The sequence below is a fragment of the Nylanderia fulva genome, unplaced genomic scaffold, assembly GCF_048542155.1.
Source record: "Nylanderia fulva isolate GAGA-0341 unplaced genomic scaffold, ASM4854215v1 Scaffold14, whole genome shotgun sequence".
NCBI classification, from domain to species: Eukaryota; Metazoa; Arthropoda; class Insecta; order Hymenoptera; family Formicidae; genus Nylanderia; species Nylanderia fulva.
Genome location: NW_028189622.1, coordinates 1,924,869 through 1,943,156, shown reverse-complemented (window position 1 = coordinate 1,943,156; position 18,288 = coordinate 1,924,869). Strand labels below are relative to the sequence as shown.

Here is an 18,288-nt window from a genome sequence, read left to right as displayed (position 1 = left end):
GAGTCAACATGGAAAATCGGTCGGGAAAGGCTCGGTTTTTATGTTTTTCCGTGACCTTTGCTATCGGCGCGTGGAGACGCGAACGACGAAATTTCCTCGTGGCCGAGAACCGAGGCTCGCAGAGTCGCGCGGTACGATCGAAGACGAAACCGCATACACTTGGCTATCGATTGATTCCATTCGCGAGGATCCGGCTACGTTAATCCGCGAGAAATAACGCCGCAAAGGCAAAGTGCATTTACCGCTCCATCATTTTCTGCGAAACCAACGGGCCGACATATTGGGTAGGTCTCTCTCCATGGTCCGCGCTCCCGGTACTAGAGCGCGAGGCTGGCACTCGCAGGCAAACTGACTATTCTGCACTTCGTAGGATATTGAGAAAGAGAGAGAGACCGAGAGATAGATATCGTTTTGTGATTATAGTTTTGTATACGCAAAACTCATTCGCTGATAAAATTAAGATGGAGGACAAAGTTAACACGAGCAACTCCGCCGCCGAAGCCGCCGAGGGCAATCCCACTCCGGCTAAGAAGACTAACAAGAGCAAGGCTAAGTCGCAGGAGAAAAAGGCGTCGCGGCCAGCGACTTCAGAGATGGTGACCACGGCCATCAAGGAGTTGAAGGATCAAAAGGGCTCGTCGCTGCAGGCGATTAAGAAGTACATCGTGGCGACTTACAAGGTTGATGGTGAGAAGGTCGCCCCGTTCATCAGGAGATACCTGAAGGCCGCGGTTTCCTCGGGCACCGTCGTGCAGACCAAAGGAAAAGGCGCGTCCGGATCCTTCAAATTGTCCACGGACAATTCGAAGCCCAAGGCGAAGGCGAAGGTGAAGCGCGCTGTCAAACCTGCGGCGAAGAAGGACAAAATCGAGAAGACCACGACGACGCGAAAACCAGTCGCCGCGAAGAAGCCCGCCGCTAAAAAGGCAGAGAGCCCGAAGAAGCCCGCTCAGAAGAAAACTGCCGCCGCTGCTAAATCCGTTGCAAAGAAGAAGAGTAAAGCCGCCGTGGAAACCAAGTCGCCGTCGAAAGCCAAGAAAGCCGTGAAGGCACCCGCAGCGAAGACCAAGACGCCGAAGCCGAAAAAAGCGGCAACAAAAGCCGTAATTATTTCAGCAAAGAAATAATTATTCTGCTCGCTACAATTACAAATGGCCCTTTTCAGGGCCCAAATTATTTCAAACGAGGAACACGTTCGAAAAAAGTCGCAATTAATACATATCTTGTTTTACCTTTCCTACATAGAAAATTTTATCCATTTTTTATACAATATTTCAATTAATATTATACTGATGTAGATATAGGTTTTTTAATAAGTTTTATATGAAAATAATTATGTCTATAATTATAGCATCATGTTAAATTTAGAACATAGGAAGAAGGAAGAGGGGATTATGTTAGTTTTATAAAAAAGATTTTATATCGTATATTTAAGATAGTATACTCAATATCTAGTCCAAGAAAGATAATTGTTTTTCTTTAAAAAAAAAATTTAAGTATTAAATATAGTGATAATTTTAGGAATTATTTAGAATGCAGTAAATCCCCTATACATGTATTTAAAAATATCCTATTATTGTGATAAGATACAATGAATAACTTATCTCTGACTCATCATAACTCGCTAAATATATACATATTGAAAATATAGGACATTAAATTTGTTTTTATTATATAAAAATTCTTGTTTATGTGCCGTTAGATTAATATTTACTGCGATGACATTGAAATATATAATACATTGGAGTTTAAGAAAATAAAATACTATAAAAAGATGAGATAAGAGATATATATTATTAAAGATGCTACATAGTTGTGTTTAATTAAAAGCATATTTTTTTGCGCGGCGATATAAAAATATAGATGCTGAATTAAAAACAGTAAGCTATATTAATAATTAAGAATTTACTTTATGCATAAAATGCTTCAATTTATTCAATATAAACAAAATTATTTCAAAATTTAATTTCCGATTTATTAATTTAACTAAAATTTATTTAAAGGGATTTTTATATAATTAATGAAAAAAACAATACTTTTAAATAAATTTCTTTTTAAATCTTACTTTTGTATAATTATTTCTTTTTAAATTGTATATAAAATTAAATTCGGATATTTGAATGTATGCTTTCTAAGACAATTCCGACGTATAAAGAAATTGTTGGCCCTGAAAAGGGCCGTTTTGACTTTCACAAATACGTGATTACATTAACCACCAAAACCATACAGGGTTCTTCCTTGGCGTTTCAGAGCATAGACGACGTCCATAGCTGTTACAGTCTTCCTCTTGGCGTGTTCGGTGTACGTTACAGCATCACGAATAACGTTTTCCAGAAAGACTTTCAAGACGCCTCTAGTTTCTTCATATATCAAGCCAGAAATACGTTTGACACCGCCACGTCTCGCCAAACGACGGATGGCTGGTTTAGTGATACCCTGGATGTTAACACGTAAAACTTTCCTATGCCGCTTAGCTCCTCCCTTTCCCAATCCTTTTCCTCCCTTGCCGCGACCAGTCATTTTTTTACAACGATATGAGTTCTACGACGCTTGGACGAAGAATGTGCTGCTGAACCTCTGGGAGCCACCTTATATAGACGTACGGGCAGCGCCATCCCCACCACTGCACCGACAGCCAATCACCAGCCAGCTGTCACGAGACCGAGAAGCGCAAGTGTCGCGTCGAAAACTAAAATATCGATTTAATTTTCATGATTATTAAAAAAATATTTTACTATTACATTTTAAATTTTAAATAAACATTAATCTATCTGTATATATATACATATATATATATATTTCTTATAAAAATACATATAGTTTTGGTACATCTTTGAAAAACATACATACTTTATTGATATATATATATATATACATATATATATATATATATTATAATAATAATTAAAATTGACACTTTTCTGGCATTTATATAATATAAATGCTATATTTACATTTATAGAGCAGTTATTTAATCATAGTTGATATCTTATGTGACGTAAAAAATAAACTGTTTTAACTGTTATATATGGATATGTAATAGATGGATATTATCCACATAGATATATTATCTCCTATATGTATTAATTTATTATGCACATGTTACAATTAAAATTGAATGTAAATTCCGCATTATATTTTTTAAACAATATTTACTTTTATTAATGTATTTCATTTTATTTTTTTATTTAGCGTTTTATTTATCTTTTATATTTAATTTCTGTGTTATAATAATGAACAGAAATTAATTAAAATTATTAAATATTTAAATCACTCTTAATAAACTACTAAATTATAAATATATAAATAATATAAATAGAATACATTCCATAAAATAATAATTATATATATAAAAAAGATATGTAGGAACAATAATTGTATTTTGATAAAAAAGATGCATTTAAATTTTTTGTTTGATTTGAATAAATGACAAAATATATATAATATTATATAGGATTATATATAACTATATATTATATAATCATTTATTCCAAAAATTTTGGAAAAAATTTGGCCATATATAAAATTATATGCAAATATATTTGATTGCATATAATATACGTTATATTCAATTGTATAAAATTATACATATAGCATTATATGCAATCATATAAAACTATATAAAACTTTTCTCTCTTCATAGTATATTGCGATTGTCTTATACATATTTACATATGCTTATATTTTATTACATATGCATTATTTTTTCCCGGCAAGTTATCACAAAAAAATATTTAAATGTACAAAACGTAAAATTTTACGTAACTGATAAACGATCTACAAAAGATAATTTCAAATACCATAGCAAACACTCCTTTATTCCTACCAATGTTAGTTAACGAATCAACGAGTCAGCGCAACAAGCATATATTTTCATAAAACTCATCATGTCTAGTCATTTACTCAACACTTCGTACTACTATAAATAACTTTGCAGTATACGGATTACGATTTTTTGAAAGCAAGATGGATAACGTACGGAACAAGACGGTAATGATCACTGGAGGAGCTGCCGGATTAGGCTATAAGTACGCAGAAATATTACTTCAGAATAGTGCCAAAAGTATTGCGATAATCGATTTGCCGACATCGAATGGCGAAAATGCAGCGACTACGTTGGAGAAGGAATTTGGAAAAGGCCGTGCTGTCTTCATCGCGTGTGACGTGGCAAAAGCAGAAGATCTAGAAAAGGCATTCAATAGAGTCATCGATGCGTTCAAGACTCTTGATATTCTAATCAATAATGCTGGTATTTTGAATGAGCACAAATGGGAACAGCTGATCGATATCAATGTCACAGCGCTAATTCGCAGCTCCTATCTGGCCTTGGAGCATATGGGAAGACACAAAGGTGGCAAGGGAGGTGTAATCGTGAACATCTCATCTATATTTGGATTAGTCGCTTATCCTCCAACACCGGTTTATACGGCTACGAAACATGCCGTTCTTGGATTCAGCCAATCTTTGGCCGGTCTATATGACAAGACTGGAGTGCGAGTTCTTATAATGTGTCCAGGTGTTACGAAGACGGCAATAATTGTCGACGTCAGAAAAAGAATTCTCCCCTTTGTCGATGCACAATACGTCAGTAAATTTGAGGGTCTATGTGGCTCGGTTCAATCAACCGATTACGTGGGTTGCGCGATGCTAACTCTCATCCAAAAAGGTGAAAACGGAGCGGCTTGGGTCAGCGAGAATGAACAATCACCATATACCGTAGACTTTCCTCATTATTCGAAGCGATCTTTACCTATAGAAAGTTAAACATTTGATAACTTGTCTTATTTTGATGAATTTGCGCGGTGATGGTTTATTCATGGCTATCAATAAATATATAACATTAATGTATTAAATATAAAACATTATTGTGTGACACGTATGTAAAATGGGAAATATGAATATGGAAAATATATGAATAGTATCTAATATAACATTAAATTTACCTTTATTTCAAAGAGTTCTAAGAATTACTTATATAATTATACATTTATTTATCGGCAATATTTTATTTGTACAAGTCACGTAAGTTACAAAGTTCAAAAAAAGTTTTATCTTAACATACATTTAAAGTCAACAGACTATATAAAAGAGTGTAAATGTTTGTACGATAATTACAGCAAATTTTTTGCTTTTGATTAATTTTTCTCTACAACTTTATAATTGTGCACGAGACACGCTATGATTGTTCGAAGAAATAATAATCTTCTTATCTAACTCATCGTAATTACAGATAAGTAGATAAAAATTATTTTTTTCAAATCATGTTATTGAGTATAATTTTTCGTTCTATATATTATTTTAAATATATATTATAATTTTGTACTATAGAAAGTTAAATATATATTAATTAAAATTTTTTATTATTTCTATATTGATAAATTTAATTAATATATAAATACCCTTGTTGAACATTATAATTAGATATTTTGTGCATATTTATATACATATAAAGATGTAAACATATTTTAACGGAAATAAAATACGAAAGTATAATTAATAGAATTATAAAATATGAAAGTATAATTAATAGAATAATATAGAATTATAAATCTAAAACTTGATGTAAAATTTGTATTATGCTTGTGTTATGTAACACTTAACGTTATATTTAATTAATAGATTAGTATTACCTGTTAATTAATACTTTAGTATTACCCTATCCTCTTCCTCCTTTGCTGCACGATCAGTCATTTTGTATTTCGAAATGTATAGAATACTTTTTACGACGTTATTTTCACAGACAAAGAGCTCCGAAATTTGAGAAAAGAAAATTCTGTGTTTGTTATTGTATTTAATTTTTATATTATAATAAATAGAAATTAATTAAAAATTATTAAATAATCTTTAAATATATAAATATAATAATAAGTTGTAAATTTTATAAATAATAATTGTGTAAGAAAGATATGTAGAGAAAATGAGATTGTATTTCAATATAAAGAACATTTTAAAGTTAGGTTTGATTTGAGTACATTACAACGAAATAAAATAATCAAAATAAAACGTTATCAAATCTTACATGACTGATAAAACAATAATCTGCAAAAGTAGTACAAATATTGACAAGCACATTTTTAGCAAGTAGCTTTTAATCTTTACAAATATGCAACACCGAATAAAAAACCGTGATAAGCATATATATACTTTCATCACTTTCGTGATTTTTCAACAACTTCATTTCATTACTAATTAACAATCTTAACAGTACACATTACGACTTGTTCACAGTAAAATGGATAACGTACGGAATAAGACTGTAATGATTACCGGAGGAGCTGCCGGATTAGGCTACAAGTACGCAGAAATATTACTTCAGAATGGTGCCAAAAGTGTTGCGATAATCGATTTGCCGACATCGAATGGCGAAAATGCAACGACTACGTTGGAGAAGGAATTTGGAAAGGGCCGTGCTGTCTTCATCGTGTGTGACGTGGCAAAGGCAGAAGATCTAGAAAAGGCATTCAATAGGGTCATTGATGCGTTCGAGGTTCTTGATATTCTAATCAATAATGCTGGTATTATGAATGAGCACAAATGGGAACAGCTGATTGATATCAATGTCACAGCGCTAATTCGCAGCTCCTATCTGGCCTTGGAGCATATGGGAAGACACAAAGGTGGCAAGGGAGGTGTAATCGTGAACGTCTCATCTATAGTTGGATTAACTAAATATCCCCCGATGCCGACATATATAGCTTCGAAACACGCCGTTATTGGATTCAGCCAGTCTCTAGCAGGTCTATTTGAGAAGACTGGAGTGCGAGTTCTTATATTGTGTCCAGGTGCTACGAAAACGGCATTAATGGACGATTTAAAAAATAAAGTTATTTCTATTGTCGACGCAAAATGGGCCAAAGACAAATTTGGCAATTTAGAAGTAAGGAGCCAATCAGTTGACAACGTTGCTCTCGCGATGCTAGATCTCATTCAAAAGGGTAAAAACGGAGCGGCTTGGGTCAGCGCGGAAGATGAACCACCATGCGTCGTGGACTTTCCTCATTATTCGAAGCGAACTTCACCTGTAGAAAGTTAAACATTTTATAACTTGCTTTGATCAATTTGAACATTTGATCGTTTATTGATTATCATAAATATAAACATATTTTATTATTAAAATTTATAAATTTATTTTATTATATATATTCTATTATATATTGTAACAATGTATTGAATATTGTGAATATTAAATATTACTATATTAATAATGTATTTAAACTTTTAGCTCGATTTAAATACAATATCATTACAAAATAAATATTTGAAATGTCTAACAAGCGTTTGTATAAAAATGTATTGACTGCATAATCGAATCTTTAGAAATGGTAAATCTACGGGTAAATATAACGGTAATCTAACAATAAGCCTATAAAAAAAAACAAAATTTTACATTACTGATAGACTAGGCCTGCGGCCGGATTGTACATTTCGACGGATTTTATTTACTGTCATCCCAACATTTCTGTTTCATTGCATCTAGACTGTTCGCGGAGACAATAAGACATTGAACTCAGGGACGATACTAGTTGTGAATCATACAGGATGGTTAGCGTACATTTGTTTTATTATAATAGATAGTTATGTTAAATAAAAATATTAATTTTATGAAATACTTAATTTAATTTTAATGTTATTTTTAATTTTATAATATAATAAAAATTCTATAAACAGTGAACAGCGCACGGGACAATACACGCTAACCGCCCTGTATAATTTACAACTAGTATCGTCCCTATTAGCTCGAATGTCTTAAGTCTCCGCAAGCAATCTAGATGCAATGAAAAGAAAAGTGGGGATGACAAGAAGCAAAATCGGTCGAAAAATACAGTACAAGTAAAAGTTACAAAATAATGATAAAGCATATTTGCAGCGAATCCCTATACAAACATCCATACAAACATTACCATAACGAATCAAAGCAACGCGATAAGCAGCAATAAAAATTAAGTATATATATATTGCAGTAAATTCAAGTTATATCCATCACTTTCTAACGATCTTCGTACGTATTACGATTCCCATTTACGAAATAAAGCAACATGGACGTGTGCAATAGAACTGCAATGGTCACTGGAGGAGCTGCCGGAATGGGCTACAAACACGCAGAAATACTACTTCAGAATGGTGCTAAAAGTGTTGCAATAATTGATTTGCCGACATCGAACGGCGAAAATGCAGCGACTATGTTGGAGAAAGAATTTGGAAAAGGCCGTGCTGTCTTCATCGCGTGTGACGTGTCAAAGGCCAAAGATCTAGAAAAAGCATTCAAGAAGGTCATCGATACGTTCGAGATTCTTGATATTGTTATCAATAATGCTGCTATAATGAATGAGCACAAATGGGAACAGACGATCAATGTCAATATCACCGGTTTAATTCGTAACTCTTTTTTGGCACTGGACCACATGGGAAGACACAAAGGCGGTAAAGGAGGCGTAATCGTGAATATAGCATCTAGAGTTGCATTGGGTAAATTTCCCCCTGCGCCGGTATATGTGGCTACAAAACACGCAGTGCTTGGATTTAGTCAATCTCTGGCAGGTCTATACAAAAAGACCGGAGTGCGAGTACTTGTGATGGTTCCAGGTACTACGAAAACGCCAATACTTAATGATTTCAAAAGTAGAGTTATCTCTATCATTGACGACGAATGGGCCAAAGATGAATATGACAATTTCGAATTAAACGTTCACCAACCTCCCGATTACGTGGCTGTCGGGGTGCTAGCTATCATCCAAAAAGGTGAAAACGGAGCGGTTTGGCTCTGCGAAAATAAGCAGCCACCATGCGTCGTGGACTTTCCCCATTATTCGAAGCGAATTTCACCAGTAGAGAGTTAAACATTTAATAATTTGTCTTACTTTAATTATTAATTTGAATATTTGAGAATTTAATAATGATTATCAGTAAACGTAAACATTATTATATTAATTAGTAAAATTTATAAATTTATTCTATTATATATTATAACATTAATGTATATAATATTAAATATATATATTAATATATTAATTATGTAATATAATGTTATGCAATATTATATTAAATTTTTGGCTCGATTCAAATATATTATCACAAAATGAATATTTGCAATCCCCTAAAAATTGTTCGTATAATAAAATTGTATTGAATATATAATCAAATCTATAAAAAAGGTACAAAATTTTACATTACTGATAGATAATACTAATAAATAAATGTTGTAATAATGATAAAGTAAAAGTTGCAAAATATCATAAAACAGCACATTTGCAACGAATAGTCTTTTATCCCTACCAACATTAACAATTTTATTATTAGCGACGAATCAAAGCAGCATTTGATAAGCGCAACGATAAGAAGCATATATATATATTGCAGTAAATTCTCGTTATACCTATCACTTACTTAATCCGTTTATTACATTTTCCAACAATCTTTGGAGCAACTATTACGATTTGCATTAAAAAAGCATCATGGACGTGTGTAATAAGACTGCAATGGTCACTGGAGGAGCTGCCGGAATGGGCTACAAATTTGTAGAAGTGCTACTTCAGAATGGTGCCAAAAGTGTTGCGATAATCGATTTGCCGACATCGAACGGCGAAAATGCAGCGACTACGTTGGAGAAAGAATTTGGAAAAGGCCGTGCTGTCTTCATCGCGTGTGACGTGTCAAAGGCCGAAGATCTAGAAAAGGCATTCAAGAAGGTTATCGATGCGTTCAAGATTCTTGATATTGTTATCAATAACGCTGGTATATTGAATGAGCACAAATGGGAACAGATGATCAATATTAATATCACGGGTCTAATTCGTAACTCTTTTCTGGTCTTGGATCATATGGGAAGACACAAAGGCGGCAAGGGTGGCGTAATCGTGAATATAGCATCTATAGCTGCAGTAGGTACATATCCCCCTGCGCCGGTATATGTGGCTACAAAACACGCCGTCCTTGGATTTAGCCAATCTCTGGCAGGTCTATACAAAAAGACCGGAGTGCGAATTCTTGTGATGTGTCCAGGTACTACGAAAACGCCAATACTTAAAGATTTCAAAAGTAGAGTTATTTCAATCATCGACGACGAATGGATCAAAGATGAATATGACAATTTCGAATTTAACACTTATCAACCTGCCGATTACGTGGCTCTTGCGGTGCTAGCTCTCATCCAAAAAGGTGAAAACGGAGCGGCTTGGGTCAGCGAGAATAATAAATCATACGCCGTGGACTTTCCCCATTATTTAAAGCGATCTACGCCTGTAGAGAGTTAAACATTTAATAACTTGTCTTGCTTTAATTAACTTGAACATTTGACATAGTTTAATAATGATTATCAATAAACATATAAACATTATTATATTAATTAGTAAAATTTATAAATTTATTCTATTATATATTATAACATTAATGTATATAATATTAAATATATATATTAATATATTAATTATGTAATATAATGTTATGCAATATTATATTAAATTTTTGGCTCGATTCAAATATATTATCACAAAATAAATATTTGCAATGTCTAAAAATTGTTCGTATAATAAAATTGTATTGAATATATAGGTAATCAAGTCTATAAAAAGGGTACAAAATTTTACATTACTGATAGACAATAATAATAAATAAATGTTGTAATAATGATAAAGTAAAAGTTGCAAAATATAATGATACAGCACATCTGCAACGAATAGTCCTTCATCCCTACCAACATTAACAATTTTATTATTAGCGACGAATCAAAGCAGCATTTGATAAGCGCAACGATAAGAAGCATATATATTTTGCAGTAAATTCTCGTTATACCTATCACTTACTTTAATCCGTTTATTACATTTTCCAACAATCTTTGGAGCAACTATTACGATTTGCATTAAAAAAGCATCATGGACGTGTGTAATAAGACTGCAATGGTCACTGGAGGAGCTGCCGGAATGGGCTCCAAATTTGTAGACGTGCTACTTCAGAATGGTGCCAAAAGTGTTGCGATAATCGATTTGCCGACATCGAACGGCGAAAATGCAGCGACTACGTTGGAGAAGGAATTTGGAAAAGGCCGTGCTGTCTTCATCGCGTGTGACGTGTCAAAGGCCGAAGATCTAGAAAAAGCATTCAAGAAGGTCATCGATACGTTCGAGACTCTTGATATTGTTATCAATAACGCTGGTATATTGAATGAGCACAAATGGGAACAGACGATCAATGTTAATATCACGGGTCTAATTCGTAACTCTTTTCTGGTCTTGAATCATATGGGAAGACACAAAGGCGGCAAGGGAGGCGTAATCGTGAATATAGCATCTATAGCTGCAGTAGATACATATCCCCCTGCGCCGGTATATGTGGCTACAAAACACGCCGTTCTTGGATTTAGCCAATCTCTGGCAGGTCTATACAAAAAGACTGGAGTGCGATTTCTTGTGATGTGTCCAGGTAGTACGAAAACATCAATGTCTAAAGATTTCAAAAGTAGAGTTATTTCAATCATCGACGACGAATGGGCCAAAGATGAATATGATAATTTCGAATTTAACACTTGCCAACCTGCCGATTATGTGGCTCTTGCGGTACTAGCTCTCATCCAAAAAGGTGAAAACGGAGCGGCTTGGGTCAGCGAGAATAATAAATCATACGCCGTGAACTTTCCCCATTATTTGAAGCGATCTTCGCCTGTAGAGAGTTAAACATTTGATAACTTGTTTTGCTTTAATTAACTTGAACATTTGACATAGTTTAATAATGATTATCAATTAATATAAACATTATTGTATTAATTAGTAAAATTTATTGATTTATTCTACAATATTATATATTATAACATTAATGTATTCATTATTAAATATATATACATTAATATATTAATTATGTAATGTGATGAATGATGATGTGATGAGTTCGTGACTCTCGATATTCTTATCAATAATCCTGGTGTATTATATGAGTACGAATGGAAACGAACGATCAATGTCAATGTTATGGGTCTAATTCTCAATTCTTTTCTGGCCTTGGATCACATGGGAAGACACAAAGGCAGCAAAGGAGATGTAATCGTGAATATATATGTTCATCTGTAATTAAATTTAGCATGTACATCTCCTTGTGCCGGTATATGTGACTACGGAACATGCCGTTTTTGCTCAGCCAATCTTTGGCAAGCCTATACAAAAAGACCGGGGTGCGAGTTTTTGAAATGTGTCCAAATATTACGAAAACGGTATTAATTGATGATTTTAAAAGTAAAGATATTTCTATTATCGAGATGCAGAATGGAAAACATAAATAATTTAATATAATATTAAAATACAACATTTTTATTTCCAAGAAAGAGTCCTAAAAATTATTTTTAATATATCACACTTAATTTTATAAAATATTATTGGATAAAGTTAAATTGCAGCGTTTAAGGAAAGCTTTATTTTAAATTTTATTAATTATTCAAACGATAAATCTCTCTTTTTCTCGAATTATATTTTATAAATAATAAGCATTAGTCACTGCAAAATTTTTACGTAAGCAATAATATGTTCTATTTTAAACCTCCTACAACTCCTATAACTTTAGTAATATAAGAGATAAGAAGTTAAACAAATATTAAAAATAAAATTTACTATATCTATAGTTAGTTATATACATAGTTTTGTAAGATAAATTTTAATTTAAGTTAATAATTTTTAGATACGATATATATATATATATATTTTTTTTTTTTTATCGGCTCTCAATATTTATAATAATAATATAAATATGATATTTAAAATCGGCCAATAGAGCACAAGCGCAAAAAATGAATTCGGAACTGTATCTCTTGGTTTGAGATTACTAACAATAAGTTAATAATTTTTATTTTATTTTATTAAGATTAAAATTAAAAAAAATTTATATCTTATCTAGCTCTTATTATATGAAAATGCTAAATAAGATAATCATTAATATGAGTATACACTAGATAGTTTCGTACTTTCCAGTTGTATGATAATGTTTAAAGAACAATTAAATATTTGTGAGACAATATTTCCAAAAATTTTTAAATATATCTAGCTAAATAGATCTATCTTTCTTTTTATAAATTCTACACTATATCGCGCTTCGGAATTATCTCTTTTCTGATATTTTTTCTATTGCAGTATCGGTTAGTTTTTTTACAAATCTATATTTCTTAAAACTAAATGTTTATCAGTGTTATTTGTGTATGTTTATACCTGTAGATATCGAGTTACATCATATTGCTTATCATATTTATGTTAAACATTTGGAGTGCTATGGCACATATAAATATAGATCTATCTATTCGGTTTTAATGATAAAATCATGAAATAATAGATCTACCTGAATAGTTGTCAAAGTTTTAAGAGATAATGAACTTGAAGAAATAATAAAAGCTTCCAATTTGTATCTAATGCAATTACAAATTTATTATAATTACGAATGAAATAGATAATATATATATTTTTTTTTTTAAATCGTATTATTGAATTTTGTGTATGTGCATGATTCTCTATGTGTAAAAACAATGACTATATTTCAATTAAAAAGTATATATATATATATATATATATATATATATTGCAAGGTTTATTATGAGCGACCCAACTGTCAAAAACTTGTACTGCGAAAAACATAAGAGAAAGAGGGATATCTCAGAAATGTTTTTTATTTAAAAACATAATAACACGATCAATTTACAAAAAGATAGGGAAAGTTTAAACCCTATCTATAATAATATTATTAAGGTCGTCTAATATCGCTTTCTTACTCATTATGTGCCCTGTCATCGGCCGTGTAAACAACGTTTAATTAGACAGTTTGACATCGCACGTCTGATATAATCATTTTATGTGATATTTAAGGTATGTTATTATAATTCTTATCCATCATTTTCTTAATAATTTAACATCACTACTAATAATAATTATAGTACGTGTTACGATTTTTTGAAAGCAAGATGGATAACGTACGGAATAAGACGGTAATGATCACCGGAGGAGCTGCCGGATTAGGCTACAAGTACGCAGAAATATTACTTCAGAATGGTGCCAAAAGTGTTGCAATAATCGATTTGCCGACATCGAATGGCGAAAATGCAGCGACTACGTTGGAGAAGGAATTTGGAAAGGGCCGTGCTGTCTTCATCGCGTGTGACGTAGCAAAGGCAGAAGATCTAGAAAAGGCATTCAATAGAGTCATCGATGCGTTCAAGATTCTTGATATTCTAATCAATAATGCTGGTATTTTGAATGAGCACAAATGGGAACAGACGATCGATATCAATGTTACGGCACTAATTCGCAGCTCGTATCTGGCTCTAGACCACATGGGAAGATACAAAGGCGGCAACGAAGGTGTAATCGTGAACGTCTCATCTATAGCTGGATTAGACAAGTATCCTCCAACACCGGTTTATACGGCAACGAAACATGCCGTTCTTGGATTCACCCGGTCTTTAGCAGATCTGTACGAGAAGACTGGAGTGCGAGTTCTTACAATGTGTCCAGGTAGTACGAAGACGACAATAATAGATGATATGATAAATAAAGTTATCTCCTTCGTCGATGCAACATACATGAAAAAATTTGAACCAATAAAATACTCGATGCAATCAACAGACTATGTGGGTTTCGCGATGCTAGCTCTTATTCAAAAAGGTAAAAACGGGGCGGTTTGGGTAAGCGAGAATGAGGAACCACCATACGCTGTAGACTTTCTTCATTATTCGAAACGAGCTTTACCTATAGAAAATTAAATATTTGATAACTTGCTTTGATCAGTTTGAACATTTGACAGTTTACCGATGATTATTAATAAATATGAATATATTATTGTATTATTATTAAAATTTATAATTTTTTTTCTTTATACATATATTCTCTAACATTAACGTATTGAATAATAAATATTAAATATTATATTAATTATGTAATATATTATGCAATGTTATATCTGCCTCCAAATCCATAATATATATATTAAAGAGAGTAGGGCTCATAGGGCATCCTTGTCTAACTCCTGTGCTTGTCCATAACTCCTCCGATTTTCTTTCTCCTACTTTCACCGTATTCTTCGTTTCTTTATAAGTTTCCATAATTCTCTTTCTCAATCTTTCTCCTATTCCTGCCCTTTTCAGCATCTCTCCTAACTTTATCCTATCTACTTTGTCAAACGTTGTTTTGAGGTCCGCGAAAAAATACAATGTTATATCAAACTTTTGACTTGATTTAAATATATTATCACACTGAAAAAATGACTAAATTAATAAATATTTATATTTCAATATCGCCTAAGAAAACATTTATTTGTTTTAAAAAGGACTTTCTTATATTAAATAAATATTTCACATATCAAATCAATATTATTAGTTTTAAATAAATGATTTATTTGGCAGTATTAAAATAAATACTTATTGGAATTCAATAAATTTTTGTTAATGTACAAAATAAATATTTGAAATGTATAACAAAATTATTCGTATTGCAATAATGTATTGAATGCATAATCGTATAAAAATGTTACAAAATTTTACATCATTGATATAGAAATATAGACTATAATAAAAATAAAGTATATTTAGAACGAATATCTTTCATCCCTACCAACATTAAATAACACTAAGCAATAATAAAAACATCATGATAAGCAGCGATAAGAAGCATATATATTGCAGTAAATTCTGTTTATATCACTTAATTAATGTCGCTTTCTCAAAATCTTTGTAGTGACATTACGATTCATATTAAGAAAGGACATGGACGTGTGCAATAAGACTGCAATGATTACCGGAGCTGCCGGCTATACTTAAAGATATGGAAAGTAGAGTTCTCTCTATCATCGACGAAAAATGGGCCAAAGAGGAATTTAATAATTTCGAATTTGACATGCAGCCAGCCGACCACGTGGCTCTCGCGGTTCTAGCTCTCATTCAGAAAGGTGAAAACTGTTTGGCTGAGCGAGAATAAGGAACTACCATACATCGTGGACTTTCCTCATTATTCGAAACGAGTTTTACCTGTAGATATTTGAGATAATTTGTCTTTGATCAATTTAAACGATGGTATCAGTAAATATAAACTATAATATCAGTGCATCAGTAAATATACATTATATTAATTGTTTGTAAAGTTATGAATTATTTAATATAATTAAAATATGACTTTATTTCCAAGTTTTATGATCTATTTGAAAATCACGTAATTTCATGTAATATTTAAAATTTTAGTTTTAGAAAGAATTTATCTTAATAAATTTTCGTAAATTATTTTCAATGATAAACGCTAAGCATTCCACTATTTTTACAGGTCACGCGCAGTATAAAACAAACTCGTATCAATATTGTAATATATAACAAAGATTAATATAAAAATATAATTTAACATGTGTACCTCTATTTAATTTAGTTTCTTTAATAATAGAGACCACAAAATATACAATTATTTTAGGCACTAATTGAATGTACTTTATGATTTAGAATTATACGTGCGTATCTTTGTCTATGATTTTTCAAATATTTTGGCAATATAATATTGTAATAATCGATAAGAAGATTTCAGAGAGAAATGTAAACATACTTGATAATACAGAACATATATCGATATATAAAATGTATGAAAATAAAATAAAATTGATAATAAAAGAATTGCGAATAAGAAATATTCTTCGTGTAAGGAAATTGTTGGCCCTAAAAAGGGCCGTTTATAATCGTTGCCAATCTGGTTAAGCTTTCTTCTCAGTTTTCTTTGGCAGCAAGACTGCTTGGATGTTCGGCAGTACACCACCCTGAGCGATGGTAACTCCAGAGAGCAATTTATTCAATTCCTCGTCATTACGGATGGCTAGCTGTAAGTGCCTGGGGATGATTCTGGTCTTCTTGTTATCACGAGCAGCATTTCCCGCCAACTCCAATACTTCCGCAGCGAGGTATTCCATCACCGCGGCAAGATAGACCGGGGCACCAGCGCCAACGCGTTCGGCGTAATTTCCTTTACGCAGAAGTCTATGGATACGTCCAACGGGGAATTGTAATCCAGCACGATTGGATCGTGACTTCGCCTTTCCCTTAGCCTTTCCACCTTTTCCACGGCCAGACATGACGAATAGATTTGTGGTAAGCAAACGATGAAAGTACTCTGAGTCGAGCAAGGCTTCGATCGGTTGTGCCTGCTGCGTCCGCTCTGACAGCTATTTATACCAAACTGCGAGACCTTAAGGCGTCCAATGGCGTGCCAGATAGGCTCACGCTAGTGGGGCGCGCGACGTGATTGGCGCGTCGTCGCCTCTCCCTTCTACTATATATAAGGACCGCGCTCGGAGCTGCACTCACTTTTCGAAGCTACGTCTCTGCGACTGCACATACGACGCTTTACGAAGAACACCAACTATGCCCCCGAAAGCGAGTGGCAAAGCTGTGAAGAAGGCCGGAAAGGCCCAGAAGAATATTAGCAAGACTGACAAGAAAAAGAAGAGGAAGAGGAAGGAGAGCTATGCTATCTACATCTATAAAGTACTGAAGCAAGTACATCCGGATACCGGAATCTCCAGCAAAGCCATGAGCATCATGAACAGCTTCGTCAACGACGTCTTCGAGCGTATCGCCGCCGAGGCGTCCCGCTTGGCGCATTACAATAAGCGCTCGACGATCACCTCTCGGGAAATTCAGACTGCTGTGAGACTTCTGTTGCCCGGAGAATTGGCTAAGCACGCTGTAAGCGAAGGCACCAAGGCAGTTACTAAATACACCAGCTCCAAGTGAACAATTCCTCTCAAGACCAACGGCCCTTATCAGGGCCCCAAATATATTCATACATTGGACATCTTCGCACGCTTTAAACATATCTTTGAAATAAAAGAATATAATATGTACATTGAAGAATATTACACCAATTTCTCATTTTTTGAACTATTTAATTTATACAACTAATCTTAAAAATACAGGATATACTTTCTAAAACTGCAGAAAAGATATACGTTCTTCTGTAGCTATATTTAATATTGCAATTAAATTTTAATTACGACTTGTATGAAAATAAATATATATTTCGCGAAAAATAAAATAAAGAATTTTTTTTAAATTCACGTTAACGAAATAAATAAGTCGTCAGTAAGTTTTGTATTTGATTTTTTCGATTATTTATGAACTTTATTTTGCTTTACAAGGTGCTATGTTTTATAAAGTTATGTATACATCTATATTTGTCGAATATAAAATGTTTTAATATATTAATTTTTATATGTAGTATTTGAAGTAAGGATAGTATTTTAATATAAAATGTGTATAAATTGGAATCGTAAAGTTGCCTTTAAACGCAATAAGTTTGA

At 32.7% G+C, this 18,288-nt stretch overlaps 6 protein-coding genes and 4 pseudogenes across 9 annotated transcripts; 8 read left to right on the top strand and 2 right to left on the bottom strand.

Annotated features, from left to right (window-relative positions):
- The first annotated feature begins 332 nt into the window (after nt 1–332).
- On the top strand, nt 333–1,166 carry LOC114929184 (histone H1-like). Its single transcript, XM_029300626.2, has one exon. It carries the CDS (start codon nt 462–464, stop codon nt 1,125–1,127), a length of 666 nt encoding a protein of 221 aa, XP_029156459.1. The 5' UTR covers nt 333–461; the 3' UTR covers nt 1,128–1,166.
- Nucleotides 1,167–2,161: 995 nt separating this feature from the next.
- On the bottom strand, nt 2,162–2,571 carry LOC114929260 (histone H4). The gene has a single exon (XM_029300739.2). It carries the CDS (start codon nt 2,518–2,520, stop codon nt 2,209–2,211), a length of 312 nt encoding a protein of 103 aa, XP_029156572.2. The 5' UTR covers nt 2,521–2,571; the 3' UTR covers nt 2,162–2,208.
- Nucleotides 2,572–3,826: 1,255 nt separating this feature from the next.
- On the top strand, nt 3,827–5,360 carry LOC114929136 (15-hydroxyprostaglandin dehydrogenase [NAD(+)] pseudogene; annotated as a pseudogene).
- Nucleotides 5,361–6,165: 805 nt separating this feature from the next.
- On the top strand, nt 6,166–7,209 carry LOC114929135 (15-hydroxyprostaglandin dehydrogenase [NAD(+)] pseudogene; annotated as a pseudogene).
- Nucleotides 7,210–8,026: 817 nt separating this feature from the next.
- Nucleotides 8,027–8,934, top strand: LOC114929235 (15-hydroxyprostaglandin dehydrogenase [NAD(+)]-like). Its single transcript, XM_029300713.2, has one exon. It carries the CDS (start codon nt 8,037–8,039, stop codon nt 8,835–8,837), a length of 801 nt encoding a protein of 266 aa, XP_029156546.2. The 5' UTR covers nt 8,027–8,036; the 3' UTR covers nt 8,838–8,934.
- A 396-nt stretch (nt 8,935–9,330) lies between these two features.
- LOC114929236 (15-hydroxyprostaglandin dehydrogenase [NAD(+)] pseudogene) lies at nt 9,331–10,436 on the top strand (annotated as a pseudogene).
- A 276-nt stretch (nt 10,437–10,712) lies between these two features.
- LOC114929185 (15-hydroxyprostaglandin dehydrogenase [NAD(+)]-like) lies at nt 10,713–11,844 on the top strand. The gene has a single exon (XM_029300627.2). The coding sequence runs from the start codon at nt 10,869–10,871 to the stop codon at nt 11,664–11,666; it is 798 nt and encodes a 265-aa protein (XP_029156460.1). The 5' UTR covers nt 10,713–10,868; the 3' UTR covers nt 11,667–11,844.
- A 72-nt stretch (nt 11,845–11,916) lies between these two features.
- LOC114929238 (15-hydroxyprostaglandin dehydrogenase [NAD(+)] pseudogene) lies at nt 11,917–15,392 on the top strand (annotated as a pseudogene). Of its 3 annotated transcripts, none has more exons than XR_014924136.1 (2): nt 11,917–13,829; nt 13,925–15,392. The product of XR_014924136.1 is annotated as a 15-hydroxyprostaglandin dehydrogenase [NAD(+)] pseudogene, transcript variant X3 (transcript). The 3 variants fall into 3 exon arrangements; XR_014924135.1 differs by having other exon boundaries at nt 13,921–15,392; XR_014924134.1 differs by having other exon boundaries at nt 13,898–15,392.
- A 968-nt stretch (nt 15,393–16,360) lies between these two features.
- On the bottom strand, nt 16,361–17,115 carry LOC114929180 (histone H2A). The gene has a single exon (XM_029300622.2). The coding sequence runs from the start codon at nt 17,059–17,061 to the stop codon at nt 16,687–16,689; it is 375 nt and encodes a 124-aa protein (XP_029156455.1). The 5' UTR covers nt 17,062–17,115; the 3' UTR covers nt 16,361–16,686.
- Nucleotides 17,116–17,279: 164 nt separating this feature from the next.
- On the top strand, nt 17,280–17,756 carry LOC114929181 (histone H2B-like). Its single transcript, XM_029300623.2, has one exon. The coding sequence runs from the start codon at nt 17,351–17,353 to the stop codon at nt 17,720–17,722; it is 372 nt and encodes a 123-aa protein (XP_029156456.1). The 5' UTR covers nt 17,280–17,350; the 3' UTR covers nt 17,723–17,756.
- The last annotated feature ends 532 nt before the right edge of the window (nt 17,757–18,288 follow it).

Coding starts and splice junctions, on each gene's coding strand:
- LOC114929184 (XM_029300626.2), top strand. CDS start 462: ATGGAGGACAAAGTTAACACGAGCAACTCCGCCGCCGAAGCCGCCGAG.
- LOC114929260 (XM_029300739.2), bottom strand. CDS start 2,520: ATGACTGGTCGCGGCAAGGGAGGAAAAGGATTGGGAAAGGGAGGAGCT.
- LOC114929235 (XM_029300713.2), top strand. CDS start 8,037: ATGGACGTGTGCAATAGAACTGCAATGGTCACTGGAGGAGCTGCCGGA.
- LOC114929185 (XM_029300627.2), top strand. CDS start 10,869: ATGGACGTGTGTAATAAGACTGCAATGGTCACTGGAGGAGCTGCCGGA.
- LOC114929180 (XM_029300622.2), bottom strand. CDS start 17,061: ATGTCTGGCCGTGGAAAAGGTGGAAAGGCTAAGGGAAAGGCGAAGTCA.
- LOC114929181 (XM_029300623.2), top strand. CDS start 17,351: ATGCCCCCGAAAGCGAGTGGCAAAGCTGTGAAGAAGGCCGGAAAGGCC.